The sequence below is a fragment of the Myotis myotis genome, unplaced genomic scaffold, assembly GCF_014108235.1.
Source record: "Myotis myotis isolate mMyoMyo1 unplaced genomic scaffold, mMyoMyo1.p scaffold_m19_p_12, whole genome shotgun sequence".
NCBI classification, from domain to species: Eukaryota; Metazoa; Chordata; class Mammalia; order Chiroptera; family Vespertilionidae; genus Myotis; species Myotis myotis.
Window position 1 is genome coordinate 27,044,510 of NW_023416316.1, and position 23,330 is coordinate 27,067,839.

Consider the following 23,330-nt stretch of genomic DNA (forward strand, 5'->3'; position numbering starts at 1 on the left):
TTTGTCTTGGGTGTGTTCCCAGAAGCTCATTCTCTTTCTCTTCTTCTTCTTTTTATCCCTTTCTATTCTGATATCCTTCCTTTTGCCCCAAACTGGGAAGATCTTTGACAGCTTATGTTCAAGCTGAAGTTGACTTGTTTCTGGTTCCATTCAGTAAGATAGTTTTTAGTCATCATATTCTTCAAAACTGAACATTATGTATAGGACACACCAAGACCTCTCTCTTACTTGGCCATCTCGCCTCATATAACGTTGATGTTACCTAATGTTGATGTTATCCAACATACCTCCTTCCGACAAAGGGATTGGCATTGGTAAGAACAGAGGAAATGAAAGGGCCTGGGGTCTTCCTGTCAAATTGTCTTCGTGACTGTAAGCAGCATTAGGCAATAATGTGTTTCCTGTGTTCATCATCATGATTTACCTGGCGCTTATATAGTGCCTGGTACTAGTAGCTCCCAGTACGTATGCATGGAATGGAATTTGAGCACAAGTAGTAGCTCATCTGACAATTTCATCTAAGCAAGGCGTGGGGAATCTTTTTTTCTGCTAAGGGTCATTTGGATATTTATAACATCATTTGCGGGCCATACAAAATTATCAACTTAAAAATTAGCCTGCTATATTTGGTCAAACATTTAATTAACTCACCCCTAATCCTTGGCAGGGCCAGACCAAATGATTTCACGGACTTTATGTGGCCCGTGGGCCAGACATTCCCCACCCCAGATCTAAGTGATGGCACATTCCCCACCCCAGATCTAAGTGATGGCAGGGGGTGAGCTTGATGGAAAATCTCTTCCTCTCAGCAGTAAATGCCATCTCTAGGTGGCTCTTTGCTTCTTCTTCTTTTTTAATATATTTTATTGATTTTTTACAGAGAGGAAGGGAGAGGGACAGAGAGTTAGAAACATTGATGAGAGAGAAACATCGATCAGCTGCCTCCTGCACACCTCCCACTGGGGATGTGCCCGCAACCAAGGTACATGCCCTTGACGGGAATCGAACCTGGACCTTTCAGTCCGCAGGCCAATGCTCTATCCACTGAGCCAAACCGGTCAGGGTTGCTCTTTGCTTCTATATATGTGCTCATGTAATTGATTAAGCCCAGTAAGTTTCCTGGGCCTAGGAAAAGCCTGTTTCCTACCACTGTGCTTTGATTTACTGGTACTTCACTCTCCGGATCAACCCAGTTCTGGGGTGGGGAGTGGGGTGGTGTGCTGCAGGTACTTGCACACACACATACTCTATTGTCACTCCATTTGTTCCAATATGTATGTGTATATAATGGCTTCACTAAACCAATTTAGATAAAAGTTCTTTTTATACCTGCCTCTGAATTTCTTATTTAGTTGCTAATTTGGATTAGATTAGTTTCTCGCTCTTATGGTCACTTACTCCTAGGGAAGTAAACCATCAGTTTTGCAAATTGAAAACAATTTTTAATACCCTACTACCTTTTTTGTTTGCTAGACATTGGGTTGTGAAGAAAGTGTGTGGATAATTAACTCTGTGTTTATATCAAACAATTATGCTGTGCTTATAAATGGGAGAATTGGAATTCCAGTATATTTATTGGTCATTACTGCTTTTAATCTTCCATAACATCTTATAGTTAGTTGATCATGATTTTAAGAAACCAAAAGAAAAAAAATTATTTTAAATTACATTTGTGATCTCTAATTGGAAGCACTGATTTTGTCCCTGAGTATAGTTTTTAGTAGATATTAATACTCTGCCTTTTAATATCTAAAAAATAAAATAAATGGCTTTTTTTTTTAAAATATATTTTATTGATTCTTTACAGAGAGGAAGGGAGAGAGACAGAGAGTTAGAAACATCGATGAGAGAGAAACATCGATCAGCTGCCTCCTGCACATCTCCCACTGGGGATGTGCCCGCAACCCAGGCACACGCCCCCGACCGGAATCGAACCTGGGACCCCTCAGTCCGCAGGCCGACGCTCCACCCACCGAGCCAAACCGGCTTCGGCATAAATGGCTTTTTAAAAAAATTGCGTTAAGTTCAAAATTTTACCCTAAAGTGTTGGATATCAATAGCCTAAAAATACAGAGGTGTAAAACAGAGCATTTGTGCTGATGTTACCAATCACTGTGGAGAATCTTGTGTTTACAGATTTCCTGAGTAAATATTCCTTCCTCCATTTTTCTTTTTGGAAAACCGTTAAAATTCATTCTTAGCATTGCACATGGTAGTAGAAGATGAATATGAAAGTAAAAATTTTCAAAATCCACAAACCTTTAAAGTGAACAGTATTTAGTGGTAGTAAAAGGAAAGGAGGATTTCTGTGTAAGCAACACACAGTGTTTTTAGTTAATGTTTTATGTGGTCTGTATATGATGGAGTATGTGTACACACATAACGCACACACTCTCTCTCTCTCATGCATCCAGTGTGTAAAATATAAAGGAATTCTTCTTTTTTTGGAAAACACAAAAAAGCTCTGTGATCAAAGCTTATAAAGCTATGATAATGGATTTATCCTCAAAATACTAAATACTCAGAGTACCAAAATGAGGGCAATTCCCCATCACTGATGTTTGACAGAGAGGTTTTCTTTTGGACAAGTAAAAAGAGTTAATAACTTAACACAGGTTAATAAATTTAACCCTAAGAGATGGTAGTACTAATTGAGATAAAGTAATTTCAGGGATGGTTGTTGCTAGTTTATGGATCCTGGAAGTCCCTTGATTTTACGGACTTTTCCATCTTGACTCTACCCTTCCCCCTGTCTTCTTAGTGTGTGGCCATGGAACACAATCTTGCTTTCTTTTTTCTTTTTTCTTTTTTCTTTTCTTTTTTTTTTTTTAAATCCTCACCCAAGAATACGTTTATTGATTTTAGAGAGAGGAAGAGAAAAGGAAAGAGAGAAACATCGATGTGAAAGAGAAACATCAATTGGTTGCTTCTTGTATTTGTCCCAACTGGGACCAAACCCACAACCTGTGTATGTGCCCTGACCAGGAATGGGACCTGAAACTATTTGGTGTATGGGATTACGCTCCAACCAAGTCACCCAACCAGGGTGCCTTCTTATCTCTCTGGTTAGGAGCTCAAATGTGGACTTAGTATATATATATAGTGGGTTTCTTTCCCAGTCTGGCAACCAGGGAACTTCTGTTCTCTTAGGATTGTCACCCTATTGCGGTTCTGCATTCCAGAAGGGTTGGTGTGTGAGAAGAGAGCAAATCCATGACCTTTGTTGTTTAGCATGTTGCAGCCAGCAGTAATCTGCCTTGCCTGAAAACTCTATTTTACTAAAAGCAGTGATTCTGATCTGATAAAGCCACAGATCTTCTCTCCTAACATACGCATGTATGCACATGCATGCAGAATTTTGTGTACAGTTTAGTGAGTTCACAGACCTGAGGTCCATTGATAAATTTGTTTAGGGCCTGTGGACTGCAGTTTGAGAACCTGTACATTAAAGATTGACATCAATAAGGCTGATCATAAAATTTGTACACGAAAGCTTAAAAATTATTCTGAACAAATACTTTTAAACTATTTAAGTAAATAATGTCTGCCCATTTGCTGACTTTCAAAATCTCATGGTATGAGGAGAGCTCTGTTGAAAGGATAGATGCATGTCCTCTTATAGCTCAGTAGGAAAGAGTTAAAAATTAGTAGATCAGTTGCAATTAAATAGTTTAAATTCAGTCAGGGAGAATCTGATTAAAGCATGTACTACTTTAAACCATTACCTGTATGCTATGTGTGTTTCTGCAAGATAGTTTTATCTCATGTGTGGTTTAAATGCATTTAATACCTGTGAGTTCAGGGCCTCCATGTTCTGCAAAACAGCCAGCACCTGTGATAAAGCTAGTCCTACCTAAACAAGTTCACCTAGCAGAAATAAGATTTTAGGGTTTCATGATCTTATTCCTGGAAGGACCAGTGTCTGTGAATTTAAAGAATTTAGGGAAATTTTGGCTTCTTTAATGGTTTTATCAGCTTGTCTCTTATCTATACTAATAAAAGTCTAGGTGGTCCTCGTGCCCTTGTGCAACGCCCTCACTTCATCACAAGATGGCCGTCACAAGATGGCCAGCAGGAGAGGGCAGTTGGGGGCGGCCAGGCAGGCAGGGGAGGGCAGTTGGGGGGCGATCGGGCCAGCAGGGGAGCAGTTAGGCATCAATCAGGCCAGCAGGGGAGCAGTTAGGGGGTGATCAGGCTGGCAGGCAGAAGCAGTTAGGGGCAAACAGGCAGGCATGTTCAGAACTCTCTAGCTCTCTTTAGTCTCCGTGGATCTTCCTGTGCCTGGCTGAGGCCACAGAAAAAGATCCCGAGGCAAACTGAGCCTTTATTTTATAGTCAGAGGTAAACACGGTAGTGGTTACCAAAGTTACACTGTTCTTGTGAGTTTCACTTGTTTACACTGTTTTTGTGAGTTTCACTTGTTTTTGTTCTTGTTCTTGCTGCACTTCCCTCAGCCCATTAGCTTCCCAGATAAGATCTAGGGAGTGTCATAAAGTCAAGCCTAAATATGCTAAGAGGACTGTGCCCTCTAAGCTGGGACTTGTTTGTGACTTTGCCAACAGGTCAGTCCGAGGCTTAATCCTCTGTCGGCTCCCCACACAGGAAGGCGAGCAGTTAGGAGCCAGCAGTCCTGGATTGTGAGAGGGATGTCCGACTGCCAGTTTAGGCCGCAGGGATCAGGCCTAAACCAGTAGTTGGACATCCCCCGAGGGGTCCCAGATTGGAGAGGGTGCAGGCTGGGCTGAGGGACACCCCTATCTCCCTGCACGAATTTTGTGCACCAGGCCTCTAGTCTATATATATAAACCCTAATATGCAAATAGACCGAACAGCAGAACAATTAAACAACCGGTCGCTATGATGCGTGCTGACCACCAGGGGGCGTGCATGGAACATGGCGGGTGTCAGCAGCAGGCGGCAGAGTGCAGAACATGGCGGGCATCGGCCGCGGTGGGATGGTGGAGCAGGTGAGCAGGGGAGCCAGACTAAGGCAGGGCACCAGTTGCTGTCATTGGGGCAAGCCTCGGGTGGTTACTGAAAATTCTTTGCTCCCGCGTGCCGCGGTCCTGCCGGGCACTCGCACCTGCTGCTGGCACCGCCCCGATTGCTCAGCACTGTCAGCAGCTGCTGGCCCCAATTGCCGCTCAGGACTTTTCCACCTCCCCCTATTCCTGAGGGGCGATCGGGCCTGGCAGCTACCTCTCGCAACTGCTGCTGGCAATGGCTCCGCTCGCACCCGCAGCCAGTGCTGGAGCTGCCAGCGCCCAGCGCCAGTCCTGATTGCTTGGCGCCGTCAGCAGGTGCAAGTGGCGATTGCTGGCTCCAATCGCCCCTGAGGGCTTCTCCACCTCCCCAGCATCGATCAAGGCAGCAGCCGCCACTCTCACCTGCTGAAGGTGCCAGCCCCACTCACACCCACTGCTGGCATCAGCTCCAATTTCTCTGTGCCGTCAGCGGGTGCGAGCAGGGCCGGCACCATCAGCATGTGGGAGCGGCAGCGGTGGGAGTAGGGCTGCTGGCAGACAGGAGACCAGGGACTGTGGTGGGAGAGGCCGGGCAGCGGCATGGAGGATGGGCCAAGATCTGCCCCTGTGCCCACCGCAGCCTCATGGCCCACAGTTTCTTTCAAGGTGCACGAATTTGTGCGCTGGGCCCCAAGTTGTATGATAATCTTTCAGGATGTGAGTGTTAATGTAAGTAGTACAGAAAGCATTTGGAGTAGAAACTAGCAGTTCTGGCTATTAGTATCTTTTCTGCCACTAAACCCTGTGATCTTGGACAGGTCATTTAATCTTTCTGTGCTTTACTTATCTAAAAAAAATAGGGAGGTTGAACTTTCACTAAGATTCTTATATCTTACTGGAGGCCTGATGCATGAAAATTTGTGCAAGAGTAGACCTTCCTTCCCCCAGTTGCCAGCACTGGCTTCCCTCTGGCACCTAGGACCCACGCTTTCCTCCAGTTGCCAGCAGGCACCCGGGACCCAGGCTTCCCTTCTCTGGCTGCCGGGCCTGGGCAGGCACCCAGGATCTGGGCTGCTTCCCTCCGGCTGCCAGCAGGCACCCAAGGACCCGGGCAGCTTCCCTCCAACTGCTGACAGGCGCCCAGAACCTGGGCTTCACTCCGGCCCCGGCTTCATCCAGAAGGACATCTGATCTAATTAGCATATTACCCTTTTATTATTATAGATTATTCTAAAGCACATCCACCATTAAATAGGTCAACACAGTGGTCAACACAACCCAGTGTATTGGTCTAAAGACCTGATGCAATGTAGGACATAGCAATTCTAGGGCATTTTGAGCTAGCCAGGAACAGAGAAGCAGTGGGCATTCATTATACTCAGTGAGTCCAGTAGGTTAAAATCTGAATTACAGGAAGAAGCTAAGAGAAACCCTCAGCCCAGGAAGGGAGGCAATTTCACTGGCAAAGTCAGAGCCTAGATCATTGATGAGAAAAACCAAGAACCTGGCATTCAGCAGCAAGCTTTTAGAGTTTGATAATTAATGATGATTATCTGTCATGAAAATTTTTAGATTAGTTATACAGCAGATGAATGCATATTTTGGAATAATATCAGTAAATATGATTGAAATAAAAATTATTTGTTAGATTAGCTCTTATCAAGAAAATTTTATCCAGCAGCAGCCTGCCTCCAGCCACTAGCAAGACCAAGCCCCATTGCTTTTTATTTATTTGTGGTTTTACATAGGCTGAAAATTTTGTGGTTGGGTTAAGCATTGACCTCCGTGAAGAGGACCCCACTTTTTTTTCTTTTCAAAATGGCAGCCTCCAGCCGCACACAACAGTTAAGATATATGCTGGGCTATGCTGCGAGAGAGGAAGCATTTCGGTGCCTCCAGTTATAGAACTTCTGTTATCAGGGGGATAAGAGATGCCTTTGAAGAAAATAAGAATGTAAAAGATCCTGTAGAAATTCAGGATAATGAATAAAGCCAAAAAAGACCTGGGAATGATTCATTGGCAGGCCCACATTGGCCAACTGTGTTTAACTGACAAGTTTATCCTTTAGAATCAGGAAAAGCCCAAGACCTAAGAACCACCTGCAACTGTGGACTATCTTCACATATGCATCTTCATTCTGTGCTTGGGATGGGTGCTCCCAACAGACCATGAGTAGCCTCTTGCATCAGCTTAAAATAATAGCCTCTTGCTCAGCTTGCCCTATCGTAACTGATAAATTGAGTGAGGTTTCCATTCTTTTGCAGCCATAATGAAAAAGGGTGGCTGTCTCTCTTTGGTTCAAAGTGTTAGAATTAAGAGCTGGAGTTCACTCAAAATACTGCTATTTATGATTGTGACTCTTCTCCACCCCACCCCTCTTTAGTAGCCCATCACCACTTGTATAGAGCATCTCCAGACTTTGTTTCTTGGTTCTTTCTTTCAAGAAAGGGGTGGGGGGGGGGGGGAAGGAAGAAGGAGAAGGAGAGGGAGAAATGTCATCCAGGTGGAGTTTTTTCCTACTGATGCTAGAAAAATTAAAAATTAGTGTCCTAAGTTTTCTGTGATCTGGTCAAATGGCAATTTATGAAAGGGAAAAAAAGATTAAGGAAAACAAGTGCAGTTGTAAACTGATTTATTTGCTCCTTAGCTTCCTTGTATTGGAGATAGTTGAGAGTTGAGTCCTTTGTATAGTTGTACTTATTATTAAAGAAACAAAATCTTTTTTTTCTTTATAAAATATATTTTTATTGATTTCAGAGAGAAGGGAAGAAGGAGAGGGAGAGGGAGAGATAGAAACATTCATGATAAGAGAGAATCATTCATGGGCTGCCTCCTGCACACCCCCTACTGGGAATCAAGCCCACAACCCGGGCATGTGCCCTGACGCTGGAATTGAAGCAGTGACTTGGTGCATGGGATGATACTCAACCACTGAGCCATACCACCTGGCAGAAACAAAAGCTTAATTGAGATAAAGTACAATACTGCATTGCAGTTACTCTATGAATTTATTTCAGCATACATATGAGGGCTGAATACTGATAAATTTGATTTTTTATATTTGTAATGACTGAGGTTTACTTGGATACAACACAGAGTTTTTGTTAACTAGTATAAATATGTAATCTTGGAAATCTGCTATCTAGTTATAGGATTTAAAATTAATGTATAATTGATACTTTTATTATGCATAAAGTGTTTTCTCACATTTTAAAAATACCTTGAGAAATACAGTATTTGTGCAGTACTGATGTGTCCAATGTTTTCTGTGGTTTAAAAATATTAAATCTATACACAGTGTTTATAACATTATAGGCAAAATTTTAATACTTGTTCTGGAAAAGTTCAAACATATACAAATGTAGAAAAACTAGACTAATGAACTCCCATGTACCCATCACCCAGGTTCAACAATTACCAAATTATGACAGTTTTATTTCATCTACATTTTCACTTATTTTCCCCATACCTACCTTGGATTTTTAAAAATTGATTTTAGCCCTAACCGGTTTGGCTCAGTGGATAGAGTGTCGGCCTGCGGACTGAAAGGTCCCAGGTTCGATTCCAGTCAAGGGCATGTACCTTGGTTGCAGGCACATCCCCAGTGGGAGGTGTGCAGGAGGCAGCTGATCGATGTTTCTCTCCCATCGATGTTTCTAACTCTCTGTCCCTCTCCCTTCCTCTCTGTAAAAAAAATCAATAAAATATATTTTACAAATAAAAATAAAAAATAAATAAAAATTGATTTTAGAGAGTGAGAGGAAGAGAGAGGGATAGAGAGATAGAAACATTGGTGAGAGAGAAACATCATTGATTGACTGCCTCACACCCCCTACTAGGGATTGAGCCCGCAACCTGGGCATGTGCCCTAACTGGGAATCGAACTGCGATTTCCTGGTTCCTGGGTTGATGCCACATCTGCTGGGCATACCTTGGATTATTTTTGAAACAATTCCCCCCATACCTACCTTGGATTATTTTTTAAAAACAATTCCCAATCTTGGGCAGCCATGACACTGTCTTGCCACCTGGTGGCAGCATGTCATAGTTTGAAAGTTATTAAGTCCTTTGAGACTGTAATTAAAAATAAAGGAATGGATCTGATCACAGAGGGAAGGCAGGGGCGGTTGGGTGAGTGGGAAGAAATCAACCAAAGAACTTGTATGCATATATGCATAACCCAGGGACACAAACTATAGGGTGGTGAAGGCCTGGGGAGGGAGTGGAGCAGGCTAGAAGAGGCCAATGGGGGAAAAGATGAACATATGTAATACTTTGAACAGTAAAGATTTTTTAAAAAATAAAGGAACGGAAATGGGGAGTTATTGCTTCATAGTTATAGGGTTTCTGTTTGGGGTAATGATAAAGTTTTAGAATATAGATAGTAGTAATGGTTGTACAACATTGTGAATATAATTGATGTCACTGAATTATACACTTAAAAATGATAAAATGGTAAATTTTATGTGCTGTATATTTTACCACAATAAACAAATACCAAAAAAAAAAAAGACAACCTCATAACAGTATATGATAGTATATAAATACATGAGGAGATTCAGTGCCGGGGTCCAACCCCAGCAGGTCCAGGGGTCCCCAAAGGTGTGGATGGAGTCGGCGAAGAAGGAAGGACACGGAGACAGTGTTCAGTTGATCAGCAGCCTAGCCAGGATCTCTAGCCAGGATCTCCAGCCAAGTTCTGGTCTGGATCTCCAGCGAAGTTCTGCTTAGGATCTCCAGCCAGGTTCTGTGTCCATGTTCTCTTGCTAGGTTCTCCAGCCAGGTTCTCCAGGTTCTCCAGCCAGGTTCTGTAGCCAAGTTCCCTCGCTAGGTTCTCCAGCCAGGTTCTGTCCAGGTTCTCCAGCCAGGTTCAGTCACCAGGTTCTAGTCAGGTTCTCTTGCCAATTTCTGTAGTCAGGTTCAGTCCAGGATCTTTTGCCATGTTCTCTCCAGCGAAATTCTTCTGTCTGTAGGGAACGTTCTGTGTAGGTTCTGTGCCTAGGTTCTGTCTCTCCTGGTTCCGTATTCTAAGTTCTGTATTCTAAGTTCTGAGTCTTGCTGTCTTATTACATCTGTATTTATACCAGTTGATTCAATCCTATCAATCTCTATTACAAAGGTTAGGGCGTTTCTTATCTCCATTCCAGGGAGTAAAGATTATGTAGCTTAAGCATGATTGTTCGTAGTTAAAGTGATTAATTACCCACCTGGCACTTGGTTAAGAGGTTTTATTCCCTCCCTAACTTCAGGGGAAAATCCCTACCTGGGGAAACAACCTTTCTCAGAGACCTTGGTTAAAACACATAGTGCCAAGAAGGTGAGCAAAACATATTAAGAACAGTATGCCATATATGCCAGGTCCCTTGAAACAGCAAGCATGGACCGGCTCCCAGCAGACAACCTCATAACAGTATATGATAGTATATAAATACATGAGGAGATTCAGTAGTATGGTTCTTGTGAAAAGAACTAATATTTATTTTCATACTATCTTTTTGGGGGAGAGAAAGACCTAGATCAGTCTTTAAGTCAGTGAGCTTCCAAAATTACTTTGAACAGCAAAACCATCTATCTATCTATCTATCTATCTATCTATCTATCAAAAGAGGTAATATGCAAATTGTCCATTACAGTGTCACAGTAACAACTGAGGCTGCACATGCATGGAGCACCTCTAGGTCCCTGCCACCCCCCCCCCCCCCCCATCACTCCCTCCTGCCTCCCCAAGCTGCACAGCTCGCTCCCGCCTCCTGCGGAAGCGGCGCGGCTCCCTCCCATGGAATCAGCACAGGTCCCTCCCGGCTCCCACGGGTGCAGGCGGCTCCCTTCCGGCTCCTGTGGAAGTGGTGCGGCTCCCTTCTGGCTCACGCGGGCGCAGGCAGCTCAGCTCTCTCCTGCCTCCCGCAGAAGTGGCATGGCTTCTGTGGAAGCAGCATTGTTCCCTCCCGCCAGCTCCCGCTGGTGCACTGCGGCATCTGCTGTTTCCTGCTGAATTGGTATGGGTCCCTCCTGGCTCCCTCGGAAGGAAGTGGCTCGCTCTTGGCTCCCACGGGCGCCAGCGGCTCATTCCCACCTCCTGCGGAAGCTGCGCGGCTCCTGTGGAAGCAGCGCAGCTCTCTCCCGTCAGCTCCCACAGAAGTGGTGGGCAGCCTACTGGGCACCATATTGCGTTCTGGGCCACTAGTCCTCCTGTATAATAAAAGGGTAATATGCAAGTAGACTGAACGGCAGAACAACCGAACAACCAATCGAAGTGTAATATGCTAATGGTATGCTAAGGCTGCTCAGCTGCTCGCTATGACATGCACTGACCACCAGAGGGCAGATGCTCCGACCCAAAGGTTAGCTTGCTGCTGGGGTCCATCTAATGGATACTGAGGGAGATGGGCCAGACACGCCCTGGAGCTCTCCCACGGTCCCTCCCCAGCCAGATTGTGCACCAGTAGGATCCCTCAGCCTGGCCTGCGCCCTCTCGCAATCCGGGACCCCTGGGGATGTTGTAGTGCCCGTTTCAGCCCAATCCCACAGGCCACTCCTCTTGGGATTGTGACAGACGCAGGGCTCATGGCTGGCGAGCGCTGCTGTGGCAGCACGAGCCTCTCCCGATCGGGACTTACTGGGCACGAGTCCGTGGCAGGCACAGTGGGGCTAGGATGAGCGGGAGCAGCAGCTAGGAGCTGCCAGCAGCGTTGGACTATGGGTTTCAGCCCAATCCCTGCAGGCCACCCAGAGGGACCCCACCTGTGCACAAATGTGTGCACCGGGCCTCTATTGGTAAATAGAATATTAAATTGGAACTCCTTGTAAGGGTGTAGAAAGCTTCCATCTAGTTTAGTAAACTCCACTGCTTCCACCCAGTTGTAGGGCCCCTACATGTTTTTAACTGTGGCAAATCTTGGAACAGTTCCTTTAGACACCAAAAAGCCATTATTCATCAGTTATAGAAAAGATCCAGGTATCAGTGGATGTTATATAACTGGTTTATCGTTCAGGTCTTTTTCAGTCTGAGATAATCATATACTCAGAACTTCTTTGAGGGGGAGTGGAGATGTAGGCACTTTCTAGAGAACATTGCAAATTATAAGAAAACGTGTAGCGGTCTAGATGCTCTGAGTTCAGAGCTGGAAGTGATCTTATATTATTTAGTCTTTCATTTTAAAGATATGGAAACTGAATTCCAGAGAGATTGGTTTGAACACTGCCACACAGCTAGTCAGTCAGTAGTAGGGCTGTGCATGTTGTACTTTACTATGGCTACTTAGTAGCACAGATGTGTCAAAAAAGAAAATGGCTCTCTGCGTATGTCTAGGGACAGGAATAGAATTCATTTTGCTTTTTTCCCTCCCTCTTGTTCTTTTACCTGATAATTGTGAGGTTCAGTTATTAAAGACCAGAAAACTCAAATCAACTAGAATATCCAATTCTTCTGAGAAGTCTGCTTTGAAAGGTTTTGTTGTATTTGGTCATTTCAATTTGCATTTGCACTTGCATAATACTTTGATATGGTTTATTACAATGAACACAAATCTAGTAGTTGGCAGAAAGATGGTTTGGGGGTTGTAGATCACTGACTTTGGCCTTAAGACCTATTCTGCCCATGCTCTGCCATTAAGTTTCTGTCTGTCCCAGGGCAAGTCACTTCCTCTCAGGGGACCTTGGTTGTATGCTCAATGTAACCTGGTAGAGATAGACTTGATGAGTTTAAGGGTTCCTGCCAGCACTGTCAACCAGAGCTGTTGAGCTTATGTAGGCTTCAGTATTGCAATGAAGAATCACACTTTGCCATGTATTTAAGTAAAAAGAATTCACCATGTAAGTCGTGGCTTCTGCTTTGAAGTAGCTCTTGGTCTAGAAGAAGCAAAGCATTGTGTGATGTGATGTGCTATGCAGAGGGCTCTCTCAGCACGGAGGAAGAGTGTCTAAATCATGCTGTTTAGTCACAGTGATGAGACTGGAGTCAAAATTTCTAGCCAGATTCAATCACGAGAACTTAGTCTAATTTGATGTGTATTTACACTTAATAAACAGTCAAGTTTTTATATTTAATTTTTATTTTAATACAAAGAAACAATTGTTTCCAGACCATTTCCTTATCTCAAATTCAGGACTGACTATTGTATTTTGCAGTGTAATTGTCTCTGGGAACATGACAAATAGTGTCTCTGCTTTACATCACTACTATGCCTCCTGGACCAAAATCACTCACTGATACTCTTTGCAGTTGCTCTGTTTCAATCGTGATCTCTTTATGTTCCCTAGTTTTAGACTTTGGGCTCTATTCCCTGACTTTAATCCTCACTTCTATTCTCTTCCCTCAATTCCACACATTTTTCTGACTCTTCCCAGGATATTCTCTCTTTGTCCTTACAGTACTGCTGATCTAGTTTGTTTCTTTGGTCCCAGCATCTTCTGCTTCCTCAAGTATAACCATTTTTTAATGTATATCGGGGACTCCTTTAGTACACAGATGAAGTTTATAGACCCCTTTGGAAGAGAACACTTAATTGCATAAAATAAAATACATGAGATTACAAAGGAAACCAATTATACTGGAATGTAGTTATCAAACTATTAAAAACTAATTTGTGATAAAATGTATTTGCAACTTTATTAATGCATTAAATAAAACATTTTAACAGTGGGTCCAATAGTTACTGTAAATTCATAGTAGTGATAAGTGTAAATGATATTTCATTATGCCTATAGCAACTATACTATATAAAAATATACAGACAGTCCTCGGGTTACGTTGGACTCAACGTACATTATTTCGTGGTTATGTCGCCATCTCCCATTTATTTAAAAAAAAAAGTTCCAACTTTTCGATGTATGTACATATGTGCTTTATGTTTTTTATTATTTATTTACCACAAGGTCAGGAATTGTTATCTTTCTTTTAAATTGTTTTTTACTGTTTCACTTCATTACTGCTGTGTATGTGCTCCATGTGAGTGACATAGGTGCTTATGTAGGTGGGTTCGACTTCTGGCAAAAATCGTGTTATGTTGCACCATAGGAATGGATCTCCGACGTAACCCGAGGACCTACTGTATACTTTTTTATTAGTGACAAAGCCACAGTCACTGTCAATACTAATGTGGTTTGTTGCTATATTCATAACAGTGAATTTTTACATTTTAGTTTCAAGTTAATGAAAAGAAAGATACAGTTTTATTCCTATGTAAATCTTGGGTCCCAGGTTAAGAACGTGAGAACTGTAATACTGGTATGAACAAACCATTGAGCGGGTCACCAAGTGGAAGTGCAGTCCTTGTCTGCGTGGAAGCATATTGCCACTTTTGTCCCCTGGCACCTGCCAGTCAGCATTCATCATGGGAGAGGATTCAGACATGAACTTTATGCCTTGAATAGAGTGCCAAATTAGGTTTTGAGCAGGAATAATAACTTTATAAAATGCATTTAAAAAAAAAAAAGCTGACCACCTGTAAACACTGTCATTTAATGTAATATGTTTGGCTGCTGTCAAGTTTCAGAAATTGGCCCCTTTGTTCTAGTATAGAAAGTTTCTTCTTTTGTGGCTGGGTACTTCATTCTCTGATTAGCTTATCCAAAGCTGCCTAAAATCTGTGTTTCATTCTTCAGATGTTCAGTTTGAGCTCTCTGTCTATACCCTTCGTCTTATGGGGCAGAGACTGCTGGAGAGAGAGGCTGGTGCTTATGTGCATTCATTCACTCTAGGATGCTTCTGCATTGTTTCTAGCAAAGGGCCTTTCCCTTAGTGGCAAAAGATTGATATTCAGGGCAAAGGGTCAAAGAGAGACCTTGCTCATTTTTACATTGGGTTGAATTTTTTTTACTGTTGAGGATTTTTTTAAATGTTTTTTATAGTTTTCTTATTGATTTGAGAGAGAGAGAGAGAGAGAGAGAGAGAGAGAGATATTGAAACATTGATCTGGATCAAACCTGCAACCCAGGCATATGCCCTGACCAGGAATTGAACTACTACTGGTGTACAGGATGATGCTCCAACCAACTGAGCCACACTGGTCAGGGTTTACTGTTGAGTATTAAGAGTTCTTTAAAGACTTTCAGATACCAGTCTTTATGAGATACGCATTTTGCAAATATTTTCAATTGGTTTGTCTTTTCGTTCTCTTAACAGTGTCTTTCACAGAGCAGAAGTTTTAAATTTTAATGGAGTCCATTTTATCATTTTTTTTTCTTTTATGTATTATGCTTTTTATCTTGCATTTAAAAACTCATTGTCACCTTCGCTAGTTTGGCTCAGTGGATAGACATTGGCCTGAGGACTAAAGGGTCCCAGGTTCGATTCTGGCTATGGGCACATGCCTGGGTTGCGGGCTTGATCCCCCCAAGTGGGGGACTTGCAGGAGGCAGCCAGTCAATGATTCTCTCTCATCATTGATGTTTCTCTCTCTCTATTTCCCTTCCTCTCTGAAAGCAATAAAAAATATATATTAAATAAATAAATAAAAACTCACTATCAAGCCCAAGGTCATTTATATTTCTTCTGTGGTATCTTCCAAAAGTTTTGCAGTTTTGTGTTTTACATTTAGGCCTGTGATCAATAGGTTTTTATTGATTTCAGAAAGAAGAAGGGAGAGAAAAACATCGATGATGAGAGAGAATCATTGATTCACTGCCTCCTGCACTGGGGGTCGAGCCAGCAACTGGATATGTGCTCTGACCAGGAATCAAACTGTGACCTACTGGTTCATAGGTTAACAATCACTGGGCCACAAGTCTATGATCTATTTTGAATTAATTCTTGTGAAAGGTGTAAGGTCAGTGTCTAGGTTCTTTTGTTGTTTCTTTTTTAAAAAATGTGGATGTCTTTTCATTTATTTTTAATAGTCTCAGAAGTTTCTAAATTGCTAAATAATGTAATTATCATTTTTACAGCTTTCATGGAGTCTTAAGTTTTTGGCGATGGTCCCAAGTAATTCTCTCCCACAGTCATTAGATGGTATTACATAAACTGTTTCCAACACTATTTCATCTTTCTTAAACTCTGTCCAATAGAAGTACATGTAACATAATATGTTAAATGCAAGGATTTTGTGTAAGAATAAAATAATGTCTGTTTTGATACCTCTTGGTAGTATCTAATGCATACTTACAATCATCAATTCTTAGGGTTCTTTTTACCAGTATAACTTCAGTATTACATAATACTAGATTGATAGGAGACTGAAAGTATAATTTTTACTATCTCCTTGAAACACATCGACCATATTTTTGACATAATAGTTTATGCTGTGATTTGATTTGTCCTTCTGGTATCCCAAAATATTTCAACATTTGAGGACATTATTACATAACCTTTTTTCTAAATCATGTTTTGGAATACGTTATATGATGTTAACTGATTCCAGTACCGGAGGGAACTCTTATCCATATTGTATGTTTTTGGCAACTGTACCTCCTCCCCACCCCATCCTTCCCAGAATTGTTATCCAGTGGCAACACTTATTAATAAGGTTATTTCTAAAAAATAGAAATTGATAATAAATGTTAAATGTTTTTTCCAGCTGCTTTTGATGTGAACAAACTTTTAAAAATTGTGTGGTTTTTTCCCCTAATACTTTGTTGATAAATTTTCTTTTATTGAGGTTAAGGGATCAGGCTTTTCTTAGGTAAATATGAGTAGATTATAGTGACACTTTATTACATATGCTGTCATTTTTGCTAGATATATATACTTTATGCTACAATTTTATATAGTATTCTTATTCCTGTGTTGGAGATGAATTTGTTTTCTTATTTTAATCCTTTTAATGTTTTATAATCAATGTCATGCAAAGTGAGTTGGGAGACAACACCTTATACTGGGTAGGTTAGGAACAGTCACTGTCACTGGGATTATAGTATCTGTACATTTGAAGAAATTAACTGGTAAGCCTATATATAGTAAGGAGTTTTTATCCTTTGAAGTTTAAAAAATAATTTTCTCATTTTTTCTACTATTGCCAATTTAATTCTTTTCTCATTTTCTTTTTATGAATACATGAGTAATATATAATAGAAATCAACCTTTAAACAAGTCTAAAATAGTAATTTCAATAAGTATGAAATAAACATTTTCGGTATTAGGAAATGTGTCAAAGTTTAGTTGGCAGCATTCTTTCTCAATGGCATATGGAATAATTGGACATCTGAATTGATGGCATCATAAATTTTATAAAATATGGTATTTGTCACTGTAATGTCCATAGGCATGGCAGTGGGATATCCTAAGGTTCATCTAAATATTTACACATTAGAAACTGTAACTTGTCAGTAGGACAGTAGATCTTTGAGCTACCATTTTTCTGTATGCTATGAGGTAGGAGCCAAAACTTTTTTCAAATGACTAATCAGTTCCCATCATTTCTCAAATAATCATTTGTTTTCCTATTGGTTAGAAATGTAACTGTTATCATAGAGCAATTATTATTAAGAGATAGTTCTCCAAATGAAGAAATGGTTGGGCATATAAATAATATATATTTTTAAAGTAGTAAAATCTATTTAAAATCATTTGATTGTGTATTGTATTATTTATATGCTGAGAATTTGTAGGGTCAGTTTTCTTCTTAGTATGTATAGTCTGAAAGGAGTATACTTTTTTCCTAAAAAGAAGTTTGCCTTAGGTGGACTTACTTTGAAAACTAACCCCTCAGTACAGTAGCAGGTGGTGAGTTAGGAGTTTGAATAACAGGGTTTTAGTCTTAGACCTGCCACTTCACTGACTGCTACTTTGTGCAATCAGCCTCTCCGAGTTTTGTTGTGCTGAGTTAAACTACACTAATAATCCTTATCCTAGTGTTGTTGAGGATTAGATGGGATAATGGATTTAAAAGCACTTTTACTTGGGAAAGCAATTTAAATGTTAGAAATTATCCATCTTAACTTTTCCTCCCTTTCTCTTGTAGGTAGTGTTGGTGCTTCTTTTCAGTGCCAGTCCATCCATCACGACCACATTTGTCATGATGACAGTGACAAGGTGAGGTCCATGTTGATGTTTATCGTGGTGAAAATGCATGCTGCCCTTTTATGTGGATCCACATGATTAACGCTGGACATAGGCCGGTGGAGTTTTGAAATGCAGAGGGCCTTGCTGGTTTGTGTGTCTGATTATTAAACTGCTCCAGAAAACTTGAGGATAAAACTGTCAGCTGGATTCTTGGCAAGCCCTCCATATCCTTACCCATATCTCTCTCCCTGTCACCATGCTTCCTCTTTTCTTGCACAGCCTGAATGGATTATTTTAATACATGAACAAGTCCTCCAAAGCTGATAACTCTCTCAGCAATTTGTGTCTGTTTCCAATTTGAAATATCTTAGACATTCCAATTAGATTCATTTTTATAGTTGTGTTAGATTGTAATTTCTTCTCATACTTACTTTGTTTGTTTGTGGGTGTTTTTGTTTTGTCTTGTGTGTTTTCTTTTTCTGTTTCCCAAGCCCACCTTAAATGTTGAGGATTGAGAATGGAACCTATCTGATTCAGGCAAAAAAAACAAAAATACCTGGTGGTTTTTTTTTCATTTTGGTGTTTTGCTTCTGTTCTTTTTATCTCTAAGAAACGTGATCTTTTGGGGGCTTTCCAATACTCATCAGCACTCTTGATGGCCTAAGTCTTGCAGTGGATGCTAATGTGGGCTTTGTGTTTGGAACATCTGGCTGCTGATGTTTGATGGGCCTAAACTCAGTCTTTTCCATCATCAGTTTCTAATGGCTTCTCTCCAATTTCCTATGTCTTTTATGCAGTATGTATCACTCTCTATAGCTTCTCCAGGCATACCAGTCCAGGTGATCTTTTTCTCTGCTGTTTTAATCAAGATCCTCCTCCCTCATCCTGTTGGAGCTCAAAGACGAAGTTAGTTGATCACCAGGATTTTCCAAATAGCTTTCTTTGTTCTGTGTTGATCTCTCTGTCTTTGTGAGCTTTGCTCAGACATTTCATTCTGTTTACAAAGAGAGTGGCATGTTTTTAACATTCCAGAATCTCCTTTATTATTACAGTAATCCAGAGGCATAGGTTTAACTTTTATCTTCTTTTACAAGCAAGCCACTGAAAGAACCTTCTAGATCAGTGGTTCTCAACCTTCCTAATGCCACGACCCTTTAATTCAGTTCCTCATGTTGTGGTGAACCCAACCATAAAATTATTTTCGTTGCTACTTCATAACTGTAATTTTGCTACTACTATGAATCGTAATGTAAATATCTGATATGCAGGATGTATTTTCATTGTTACAAATTGAACATAATTAAAACATAGTGATTAATTACAAAAACAATATGTAATTATATATGTGTTTTCCAATGGTCTTAGGCAACCCCTGTGAAAGGGTCGTTCGACCCCCAAAGGGGTCGCGACCCACAGGTTGAGAACCGCTGCTCTAGACTGTATAGTTGGCTCCATAAACTTCTGTATACCACAGTTTTAGAAATAAGCATTTGAAAATAAAAGTGATGATAGAGAGAAAAGGCAAAATCACTTTAGGTCAGTAATATCACAGTATTTTGGGGTTAAATTTTCTTTCCCCTGCTAAGTATAATATGCCTCTATCCATTTGTTCATTTACAATGGGAAAGCCAAATTCTGTCTTCTGGTTTAGTATGGAGATGAGGTTTCTATCCACCTCAGCCAGATACTTACTACTTTAAAAAGATTTTCCTCCTAATTTCTGAATCTTTGTATGACTGATTTTATACTTTTAAATGTATTTTTATTGCTTTTTTAGAGAGAGAGGAAGGGAGAAGGATGGAGAGATGGAATCATCGCTGAAATTGATGCCTCCATCATGCCACCTGCTGGGTATCAGGCCCAAAATCTGGGCATGTGCCCTGATCTGGAATCGAACCAGTGACCTCTTGATTAATGGGCCAATGTTCAAGCATTGGGCTGTACCAGCCAGGCTGATTTTGTGCTTTTAAAAATGGGATTTTTCCTGAAATACCTGGGGAAGGGGAAGAGAAGTTTAAGGGATTTTGTCACTTAATCAGTAGATCAAAGAACTTTCAGAGATGCTCTCCTCTCTTTCTTGCCTACCATGTGTGTACTTGGGAAATGGGGACAATGGATTAGGATCTCGTGACTATTTATAATTTTTTCAACTGATTCAGTCAGTAAATAATATGTATTGATTGGCACTTACGTAACGCATCATGATACTAAACAAAGATTCCTGTTTTTTTTTTCATGAGTGTACAGTCTTAACTGGGGGAGGCAGACAATAAAACAAATGTAATAGATAAATTATATAGTATGTAACAATGAACACAGTGGATTAAAGAAAATGTAGAGCAGAATAAGTGGGATGAAGACTACCAGGAGTTGCTGATTTGGCTCAGTGGATAGAGCGTTGGCCTGCCGACTCAAAGGTCCTGGGTTTGATTCCGGTCAAGGGCACATGCCCAAGTTGTGGCTCAATCCCCGGTAGGGGCGTGCAGGACGCAGCAGATCAATGATTCTCTCTCATCATTGATGTTTCTTTTTCTCTCTCCCTCTCCCTTCCTCTCTGAAATTAATAAGAATATATTTTTTTAAAAAAATGACTACCAGGAGTTGGATGATCAATTGCTTTGAATAGGATCTTAGGCATCATTCTGGGGAGTAGAGTGGTAGATAGCATGTTAAAACAGCTTATGACATTTCTTTGTATAACAAATGGGTATTGGATTTGCAAAAACAAATATGAATCCGCTGCCTGATATATATATGGCTTGGATGTGTGCGTTTTCTCTCTCTCCTCTTATCTCCCTTTGTCCCCTTATCCCCTTCCTTCTCCCTTCTTCCCTCTCTTGTTCCCTCCTTCTCTCCCTCTCAGAATTAAAGGGTTTATAGAGCACAGCTAGTCCAACTCTGTGGGAGAAATGACTTGTTCAGGAGTCACCCAATAGTGGGGCTAGACCAGATCTTCTATCCCGATACAAGTCAGGTAAAATAATTCCTTAGCTATTCTGAACACATTGTCAAAACACATATTGATGCTTTGCTTATTGTCCTCACTTAAATTTCAGGCATGGCTCATTTCTCAGATTTGGGAATAAAAGTGATTTTTCTTAAAAGTTGACTCAATTTTAACTAATCCATGTGTGATTGGGGGTGGAACCAGGAGTCAGGCAAGGAGAAAAACGGCCAGTCCATTTTTTGGGTCTTTCTTCTATAGCAGGGGTCCTCAAACTACGGCCCGTGGGCCACATGCAAATACAAATATTGTATTTGTTCCCGTTTTGTTTTTTTACTTCAAAATAAGATATGTGCAGTGTGCATAGGAATTTGTTCATATCTTTTTTTTAAACTATAGTCCGGCCCTCCAGTGGTCTGAGGGACAGTGAACTGGCCCCCTGTTTAAAAAGTTTGAGGACCCCTGTTCTACAGCCTTGGAAGTGGTGGCAAGTCCCCAAATTTTATGGCTTGGCCTGTTTTCCAACTTAAGTTTCTCTGCTGATGTATATTGGCTTGTAGCCTATAGTGCTGGTATCAATTGACCATTTAAGTTTAATAATAAAAGACTGGTTAATGATTACAGTGCATTGAAATACCTTCACAAGGAAAGGAGAATGTTTTGTGGACCAGTGTGTGTTTTAAAGTTATTAGTTTTTAAAATCAGTACTTTTTAATAGAAACAACTTGACCAAAAATCAGCTACAGAATTAAAACAAAGTTTAATGAGAAACCTGTGTGTTTAAATCACATTTATACTGCTTAGGTAAAAGACCTAAGAGTTGCCCATAATCTATTTCTGGTGTTATATTTGCTGATACTTTAGATTTGGATAATTCTGTTAATTTTTTTTCTGAATGGGAACTCCTGTTTCTTTTTCATTTTGTCTTAAGGGGAGGAATCATCTGTTTACATATTAAAAACAATGGGAGGAGGTCTGTCGATATAACACTAAATAGATTAGGACAGATAAGCAAAGAGTTACTTTGTGTGTAAGCTAGTTTATAAAGGCCAGATTCTGTTACATTAAAGTCTATGTGATACATATAAAATATTGTAGTTACATCAATATTCAGTAAATTTGTTGGTATGTCAAATTTTTGTTTACAAATACTGACGTAGTTTAAAAAACCTAAAGTGAGGCTTAAATAGTATTGAGCATTGTCTTGCTACAGTTAATTATATCTGGATTCTAGGAAAAATAAATGATACTGGGAGTTGAAAAAAACAACACATTGATACTAATTAGCAGTCACTCCCCCAGCTCCTGACAATCACTGATCTTTCTGTCACTATAGATTTGCCTATTCTGCACATTCTATGTAATAATCTATATAATAAAAGGGTAATATGCAAATCGACTGAACGGCGGAACAACTGGTCACTATGACGCACACTGACCACCAGGGGGCAGACATTCAACTCAGGAGGTGCCCCCTGGTGGTCAGTGTGCTCCCACAAGGGGAGTGCTGCTCAGCCAGAAGTTGGCTGACGGCTGGCGAGCACAGTGGCGGTGGTGGGAGCCTCTCCTGCCTCCATGGCAGTCGGACATACCCTGAGGACTCCCAGACTGCAAAAGGGCACAGGCCAGGCTGAGGGACCTCTCTCTCTCTCTCTCTCCCCCCCCTCCAGTGCACGAATGTCATGCACCGGGCCTCTAGTTTCATGTAAATGGAATCACACAATATGTGGCTGTTTATGTCTGGCTTCTCTCACTTAGCATGATGATTTCAGGGCTCATCTGTGTTGTAGCATGAATCAGTACTCCATTCCTTTTTATGGCTGAATAATATTTCACTGTAGGGACCTAACACATTTTGTTTATCTGTTCACTAGTTAATGGATATTGGTTTATTTTCCAATGTACCTGCACCATTTTGCATTCCAGAAAATGCGCCAACACTTTTTGATTGTCTTTTAAATTATAGTGAGTGTGAAGTGGCATCTCATTGCGGTTTTAATTTGCATTTCTCTAGTGACTAATGACATCTACCAGGATTCCCTAGAGGAGATCCAGTTCTCATCAAACATGGGGGAGGTTACAAGATATTCACATGGTCTGATCCACTTAGAGAACATTCTCATGTTTCTTGCATCTCAAACATTTTAAACTCTCTCTCATTACCATGTCCCTTTCAGCAATGCTTTTTCATTGTTCTGCCCAAAGTGAAGGAGCTACTTGTGCGTCTCTGTTTCTTAATCGGGGTTTATACCATTAATTATGTTCTTTTTTTTAAAAAAAATATATATTTTATTGATTTTTTACAGAGAGGAAGGGAGAGAGACAGAGAGTCAGAAACATCGATGAGAGAGAAACACCGATCAGCTGCCTCCTGCACATCTCCTACTGGGGATGTGCCCGCAACCCAGGTACATGCCCTTGACCAGAATCGAACCTGGGACCTTTCAGTCCGCAGGCCGACGCTCTATCCACTGAGCCAAACCG

At 41.0% G+C, this 23,330-nt stretch overlaps 1 protein-coding gene and 1 pseudogene across 8 annotated transcripts in view; both read left to right on the top strand.

Moving 5' to 3' along the window:
• Positions 1-23,330, top strand: part of RNF38 (ring finger protein 38) — a 109,816-nt gene that overhangs the window by 25,496 nt on the left and 60,990 nt on the right. For all 8 annotated transcript variants that reach the window (XR_004971227.1, XR_004971228.1, XM_036330377.1 and 5 more), the window contains exon 2: positions 17,862-17,932. Coding sequence is in view for 6 of the 8 variants with exons in the window: in XM_036330377.1 (XP_036186270.1) it covers positions 17,862-17,932 (71 nt within the window). In the remaining 2 variants the exon portion in view is untranslated. The remainder of the gene's footprint in view (positions 1-17,861; positions 17,933-23,330) is intronic.
• Positions 5,406-7,374, top strand: LOC118667315 (annotated as a pseudogene).